Genomic DNA, 8,702 nt, shown 5'->3' with positions numbered 1-8,702 from the left:
GAGAGAGCTCTTTCTCTTTCTTTCTATCTCTCCCTTTCTCTCTCTCCCCCTTCTTTCTCTCCCTCCCTCCCTTTCTCCCTCTCCTTTTAAGGTGTCGTTTATGACAACATTTCGTACAGTCATGCTCACCCAGAGCTCTTAAAAGATTAACACTTTTTTAAAGTTCAACTTTTTGCAACAGCCTCTAGTGGAGGGCCCCCCTCCCACATTCCATAATGTATCCAAAAACAGTTAAGAACGCAACAACCAAGCAGAATCCAGAGACTTTATGGTCAGACACTGCTCAAATAGGAGGCAAGCCCACTACCACAAACCTGCTCCTACACACAGATGACTTTGATTCATGGCACAGAGGAATTTGCAAACATTACAAGTACTACAAGAAACGGGGAATATGCATAGGAAGGCAGATACAGATCAACAAAGAGGGGGACAATAACAATAACTTCCTCCTTCATTTTTTAAATAAAAGAAGAAATATTGTTGTATATAAGAAGCCACCATCTCCCGCACGGTCTTCCCCATATTCACCACCAATTCCAGTCGCCCACCACGGCCTGCACAGACCGACCTGGCTGCCCAGAGAGGAAAGGTTATCTTCTTACTGTAACCAGTTGAGACAGAGCTGCACTTCCTAATTCATTGCAACCAATACAGAAGTCTTAGAGTTTTAGAGAAATTAAGAATTAACTTGTTATATGTTTATATCCTATGTTACCATCTATATTTCCTCTTGTTTTGCATGCTCTTTGTACTGTTACTGCTTTTTGTTTGTTTTATTTATTTATGCTAATTTCAATTGTATATTTTGTAAACAGTCATGCCAACAAAGTCACGCCAATAAAGCCATTTGAATTTGAGAGAGAGTTAGAGTGACAGAGAGAGAGAGAGAGTTAAAGTGACAGAGAGAGAGCTCTTCCTCTTTCTTTCTATCTCTCCCTTTCTCTCTCTCCCTCCCATTCTCCCTCTCCTTTTAAGGTGTCATTTATGACAACATTCTGTACAGTCATGCTCACCCAGAGCTCTTAAAAGATTTACACTTTTTTAAAGTTCAACTTCTTGCAACAGCCTCTAGTGGAGGGCCCCCCTCCCATATTCCATAATGTAGCCAAAAACAGTTAAGAACGCAACCTACAAGCAGAATCCAGAGACTTTATGGTCAGACACTGCTCAAATAGGAAGCAAGACGACTACCACAAACCTGCTCCTACACACAGATGACTTTGATTCATGGCACAGAGGCATTTGCAAACATTACAAGTACTACAACAAACGGGGAATATGCATAGGAAGGCAGATACAGATCAACAAAGAGGGGGACAATAACAATAACTTCCTCCTTCATTTTTTAAATAAAAGAAGAAATATTTTTGTGTATAAGAAGCCACCATCTCCTGCACGGTCTTCCCCATATTCACCACCAATTCCAGTCGCCCACAACCCAAAAACGTGGGGTGACCGCTCGGACCCTTACACCTACCTTACCTTTGAAGTATGTACTTACCTACAAAAGCATACCTAAAAAATGGTAAACCCCTGTGTAGTTTTATCTTAGCAATAACTCATCCAAAGTTACCATTCAGTTCTTTATGAAATATAGAATATTACTGAAGCGAGTATAGATAATGCATTATGTGATAATTTCTCAGGGTTTATAAAACATTAACAATGCTTTATAACGCCTGACGTAAGTTCTTAGTGTAATGTGGCAGTCTCAGCTCTTTGAAGGGAAAATTGGTACCGCCTCAGAAGGGGGTACCATCCCCCTCTTATCAGTCTGGACTCTGGAGACAGCTTAATAAGACTTGGGTAATGCTAGCTGGAATGATGTCAAGCTTACCTACGCCTATTTAAGGTAACATTGATCAGAAGAACAGGTCCGTTTTTTTGCATACATTTATGTCATTACATATTCTGAATTAAAATGACAAAGCATGTTCTGACAACTTCCAGAAATAAAGTGTCATTAGGCTTTGTCACCTTGGCATCAAGCTGATGATGCATCGGGTTTTACACTCGCTTTTGCAGGACACAAGTTGGTGATGGAACACTTGAACAATAATCTAACATACCAGAAATAGAAAGGAGAAGTTGATAAGTTTGCCACTTATCTTGTATCTGCCAGACCTGAAGCGCTTGCTTCAGTTCCCATTAGTGTGGCGTGGGAACTAAGACTGTGAGAGTGCAAGACTGGTTCCATTGCTCTTATCTGCTCTGGCAGTCATTTCATTAAAATGTCACTGGATTTAGTTCAACTTAATTTTAACTGAGCACGGTTAAGGAGAAACAGACCCTAGAAATACCAGCTGTAAAGTAGTACCCTCAGTTCTCTATTCTTTTACTATACATGTTCATCATCATCGTCATCATCATCATCATCACCACCATCATCATCATTACCATCATGATATACCATATAAACATATGCTGATTCAGTGCTGATTCATTTGCCATTCATGGTTTCTTTTTGGAGGACTGCCTTTGGATCAGAGTCAACATGGCTCAAATTATCACATTACTAAGTGAACTATTAAACCAGTGAGGACTGGTCTTACTTAGCGTAAGCCTGACTCCTCTTTGATTCTGATTCTTTAGCAGAAGGAGCGGGGACTGCCCAGTGTTCCGAAAGCCCAATATTCCGAAATCTCAATATTCCGATAAAATGTTCCAAAATATCTTTTCTCCCACAAAATTAAACCCTCTGTTCCGAAATGCCATTGTTCCGACCAGTGGTGCCGGATTCATGTTTGTGGCGGGGTGGCAAAAAGTGCGTGTGCGGGTGAAGAGCAAAAGCAAGAGCCCAGTTCACTGGCGTGTTTGCTGCAGTCCGTGGGAGGAATCTTCATGTTTTACACAAATGCCTATACAGGGATGCTAGAAGTGCATGCTCACAAGTTTAATGACTGTCAAACTGTAGACTACCAAAATGTAGGCCTATGCATGTGCAGTGTTCAGTTCAGTTCAATTAAGGTTCAGTCCTTGGTCCACAACTTTGTTTGACTTGTTTGACGTGGGCCTATTATTATTATTATTATTATTATTATTATTATTAACCTAGGATATTTAGAATGATATCGGTTTTTTGCTCTGAAAGTTGGCTTATCATCGCGATGCAAATGCCACGTGTGTATAATAATATTCTGAATTAAAGTCTATGGTTATGAAATAAATGCATTTATATGTTTATGATTGTGTAATCAAATGTGCTCACACACTGTATTTCATTTCTACCTCAAGTCATTTTAGTTATGCACAGGAAAAGATGCTCAATTTCTTGTGCTATTGGTTGAGGGCTTCCAACAGCGACCAGTCCTCTCACTGTCACACGCAAGTACTCATAGCCAACAACTTAACCAAAATAGCCATGAACCATAGCCTGAAGACAAAATCTGTCCTGTGCATGTTCTGACAACTTCCAGATATAAAGTGTAATTTGGCTTTGTCACTTTGACAACAAGCTGGACATTAATATAGCATACCAACAATACACAGATACAAAAGATAATTATCTTTTATCTTCCAGATCTGAAACACTTTAAATGTATTTTGTTATCTTTGTACACAGTCTGGTGCTTTCAGTTCCCCTTAAAGGCACCCAGTGCATCTTGTGGGTCCTCGGCAGTGCCCAAGGGTCTGGGCCTGGTAAAAGACAAATATGGAGCTGAGCTGGGGGTGAGGAACTGCAGTGTCCCATGCCCACCAAAAACACTCTCCTCTCCTGAACACCAAGCGCTGCTCGAGTTCCTCGGCTACAGTGAGCATGAACCATCAGTCACTGTTCCGGTCTACTACCACAACCACCCAGCAGACACCCTGCTCATCCTGTCCTGTCCTGGGGCCAGGCCGGAACATGCAGTGGCCTGGGACAGAGGCTCCATGCCTCTCTATCGCTCTCAGTACATGGAAGGCCTGAACCAGAGTGCACGCATCTTCATCGACACAGGCCATCATCTGCACTTTCAGCCCGTGCAACTGGAGGATAAGGGCTCCTACTTCTGCTGGCTGCAGGGAACGTATGCTGCTGAGATAAGGCTGGGAGTGTACCTGCGCCTGGGTCAACGGCGTCTCTTGTCAGACCCAGAGTCCATGTACGCTCTCAAGGTCATCCTCATGTGCTACATGGTGCTCACGGCAGTGTTTCTCCTCATAGTTTTGGGGCAGTTTTTTTGGAGGACACTGAAAGTTAAAGGCACCCAGTGCAACTTTATGTAAACATTCAATGAAAAATAAACATTCAATTTCTACTATTTTTTAGACGTAGTAAGTTTCAATAACGCCATACCATTACATATCGACATTCAAGGAGCAAAGATGAGAAGTCGTTGTGTGGTGAGAACTGATAGAAAATCGTAAACAACAACAATCGCCGGTGGGGAGAAGCCATTTTTCCATTGACTGGAAGCCTGCTTTATTTATTGCAGGTTAAAAAAAAATAAAGAAAATGGCGGCGATTGTTGTTGTTATCGATTTTCTATCAGTTCTCACCACACAACGACGTCTCATCTTTGCTGCTTGAATGTCGGTATGTAATGGTATGGAGTTATTGAAACTTACTACGTGTAAAAAAGACTAGAAATTGAATGTTTATTTTTAAGCCTCGAAAGTTGCACTGGGTGCCTTTAAAGTAAAGTGAACTTTCGATAGTGGTTCTAATCGCTGTCGATGTTCTGAAAGTCATTCAACAATGTATTGGAACTATTCACACTACTAAGATTTTATTGAGATTACAGAAGCCATGAACATATAATGAGGCTATCATTATAAAAGTAAGTATGTTTTGGCTAAACGTATAAAAACATAAAACCACCAGCTTCACAGACCCCATTTCCCCATCCTTATATCATCTCTCCACAACCCTTACGGAATGAAAAATGTATGGAATAGTATCAGTGACAGTATCTTTCACACACAAAGGCAGTCCCAAAAGCTGAAAGCAGAAACATACACCAAGAACCGCATACATTTAGAGATATTTGACACAACAAGAAAAAAAACAAATAAAGTCTGTAACAAAGATGAAAACCTATAAGGAAGTGTATACAAATAAAATGAAGACATATAAATGGGAAGTACATATGGAAAGTACAAATGGGAAGTACTCAATGTAAACACACAAGGGACCCCCACCCCTTTCCCCTAAGGTTTACAAACATTAGAACCAAACTACTTTGTAATGCAACATGTTTACCAATTTCCATCACAACATAACGGAAATGTATGTCAATGTAAATGTGCCAAATCATTTTTTGGTATATTAGGCCTACTTGGTACTGTACATTTTTTCCATTTCAAGAGTGATGTAATATTAACAGTACAGAAAAGCAAGACATAAACATTCAGACCAGGACAAATACTAATATGTATTAATACTAATACTAATATTTATTTTATGTCCATACTGTTTTAAGTTACAGTGACATGCTCTTCTTACAAAAACTGGATGTTTATATTCATATACATTCCCTCTTGCAAAAAAAATCATACACATAGTCACAGTTCACTCTCTCTCTCTCTCTCTCTCTCTTACGCACAAACACGCACGCATTTACGCACACACACAGACACACACAAACACACAAACACACACACAGACAAACACACAAACACACACACAGACACACAGACACACAGACACACACACACACACACACACACACACACACACACACACACACACACACACACACACACATAGACAAACACAAACACACACACACACACACACACACACACAGACAAACACACACACACACACACACTCACACACAAACACAAACATACACACACGCAGACACACACACACACACAGCTGTTATTCTGCTTCGGCTCCTAGTGGTTCCTCTCCGCCTTGTGCTCCTGCCTCCTCTAGTTTCTGTTGGTACTGACTCTTGAAGAAGCCCGACTGAAATTGAGAAGATTTGTATTCATTTATTTATCATGGAGCTATCATGCTTGCCTGCAACTAGTGAAAATTGGCAACATAACAAAATATTCTTTCAGATTCTTGCGAAACCCCGATTAACATGAAGCACCTTAAGCAGTGGCGAGGAAAGAATGTGATATTTTTGGTAGCGAACATCCTTTGGACGTTTGGACGTGCGACTGAACAGAACCAAATGCCAGCCACAGGACCAAGAGACATGTCAAGTGTACACTGGAACAATGTTCATTGGTTACCTTGGCCAGGCCAGCTGTCATGAGAGCCAATAGGATCAGACCAGCCACTACTCCACCAATGATCTCCTTAGTTAGATTTGGCTCCTCGTAGACCTCCAGAAGAGTCTCAATCTACAGGGAACACACACAACTTAAAAAAAAAGCTATGTAGTAATGCCGACCTAAATCAAAACTATTATATTTTACACCTAACTCTGTAACACCATTTTAAACTCTTTCAGAATGTGATGTGGTTTCTCCTGTTACCCTGGCAACAGGTGCATGGCGTGAGGAGTCTGAGGAGTAGAAGATGTATTTGTTGTTGTAGTACTCCAGCGTGGCAGAGGTGACCAAATGTAACGAAGCTGGAGGTGACCAAATGGAACGAAGCTGAACGCAGCCCCGTCTGAGAGAAATATGGAGAGCAGAAGGAAGAAGGTGAATGATCAGGTTAGAGAAAGAGCTCAAGAGGGTTAACTGCTCTGGCATGACGGCAGGTAAACCCTTCAAAACGGCTACGGAACTGATTTACCACCTGTTCGATCCATCCTGAGTGCACATTCCCTGAGACGTTGTAACGGCTTTTATCATCCCTTATCATGAATGAGTTACACCTGAACTCCAGACACACAGCAATGGAGCAGTTCTGATGGCGAGATGAGGAGGAAAGAGAGAGAGGGAGATCAGGAGGAGAAGCCTGACGATGTCATACTCATAATTCTAGTCAGAATATGAGTCTGATGCTGAGCCATTGGGCTGTAATTATGGGACGTGTTTAACCGAACCAGGAAAAAAACATTCCTCGCCGCTCAATTGGATACCTACAACTAATCAGAGCAACATAGTATGACCATCTGATACATTAAAACTTTTACCGGATCCCGTAGGAAGGACGGCAAAAACATATTTTCGATCGACAAATGCCTTGATCACGTTTCTCTGTTTCTCTTTCAAAATGAATGCGCTGTCAATATCTGTGAGATATGCCTGCTCACGTACTTTTTAGCAGCAAGGCTAGCTAGCTACTATGTGTTTCAATGGATTTTTTGTCTAAGCGTTAGCAATAACCTATCAATAATGGTCTAGAGCGCTTCAGTTAAGACATACAATCCTCGGCAACATTTGTGTTGCACATATACAACTAACCGAGTCAATGTAGACATAAAAAGTCGTGTAGATAGCATTATTTACATAAAATATGTCCCACTTACAAGCTCTCGATACGGCGCCATCCTGGGAGGATTTCGAATCTACCGCTTAATCATCTGTCCATCATCGTATAAAGCCCGCCCTGACAATTTGATTGGTCCGACAGAATCCTGCCTTCTGATATCGCTCCCCAACTAGCTCAACGCCAGACCCAATCTCCCAGACCAAAAATGTTGTGGGCGGAGTTTGGGGTGGTATCCAGGCTAGGAGAACACTGAAGCGGGGAGCACAAATACTGTACACTTCAGGCGAAGGTAAAATTTTCAACGTTCACACAGAGGAATGCACCTAGAAATCTATCATGAGAGTCCTGTGAAATGTTGTGATCATCACATTGTACTCCTTGTTTCACCTAATCACAATTAACACTACAAGTACCATTTTTATGAAAAACTTTAAATAAAATGCTAGACCTAGAAGTCCTGTGAAATGTTATAAAGTTCTGCTAATCACCACATCAGGCTCCTTGTTGTCTTTGAAGGTGTGCTGCAGGTCTGTGATGATTGGGCTCTTCTCACCCCCTCTAGTGCATCCCTGGATCTAACAGAGGATCAAAATACATGGCCCATTAAAACCATTTAACACATAAATAGATTATCTCTGAATCTAACTCAGTGGCGGCTCGCCCATAGGGTGCGCTGGGGCTCCGCCCCCCCGCTGACCTGACTGCCTGTTTTTCTTTTCTTTTCTTTTTTAAATAAACTCTCATTTTGAAAAAATAACCTGTGTTAATACAATGATATTGATGATTTTGCTTTAGAATGGATTTAGAACTCTCCAAAATTATATTTACATTACATTCACTTTCAAGTTCCACGTTTAAAACGTGAACGTTTATCATTTTTGGTGTAGTAGCCAATAGGATGTCTTGCCGGGGCTCCTGGTCGATCAGCCCGTGTGTGCTGTATTTAAGCCAATGGCTCCCCTGTTGCTAGGCAAAAAAGAATACACATCCGCCAATCATCGTCGAGGAATTTTATGGGTTACGGGCGCTGAAGGCTAGAGCCCCTACCAAGATGCACCACTGCTTGTTAACAGGTATTTTCCATTCAAGCAGAGAAGTGTTATTAAGCATGGCGACGTCGGATGTAGTTGTGGGAGCTCAGCTAGCCCCAAATTCAGTCAAATCCTTACATCTGCATCCCTTTGGAAGAAGAACTTTTGCGGAAAAGCTAATTGTTAAACAACTCGGACCAGACAAGCCAGAAGTGAAAATAACCCAACAGACGCGAGAAAAGGGGAAAACATACACCAGAAGCTTTTCCCGAGATTGGTTCGATCGAAAGGCATGGCTAGCTGTGGGTATGTCAATGCCATCTTTTGTTTTCTTTGCCTGC

General features: G+C 41.5%; 1 protein-coding gene across 1 annotated transcript; it reads left to right on the top strand.

Annotated features, from left to right (window-relative positions):
- Positions 1-1,703: 1,703 nt before the first annotated feature.
- LOC308366573 (Ig-like V-type domain-containing protein FAM187A) lies at positions 1,704-5,417 on the top strand (the record flags this gene model as incomplete). Its single annotated transcript, XM_080840289.1, has 3 exons — positions 1,704-1,755; positions 3,566-4,122; positions 5,409-5,417. The coding sequence occupies 3 exons, from the start codon at positions 1,704-1,706 to the stop codon at positions 5,415-5,417; spliced, it is 618 nt and encodes a 205-aa protein (XP_080696415.1).
- Between the last annotated feature and the right edge of the window lie 3,285 nt (positions 5,418-8,702).

Source organism: Sprattus sprattus, assembly GCF_963457725.1.
Source record: "Sprattus sprattus genome assembly, chromosome: 6".
Classification (NCBI taxonomy): domain Eukaryota; kingdom Metazoa; phylum Chordata; class Actinopteri; order Clupeiformes; family Clupeidae; genus Sprattus; species Sprattus sprattus.
This window is presented reverse-complemented; position numbering and strand designations above follow the sequence as displayed.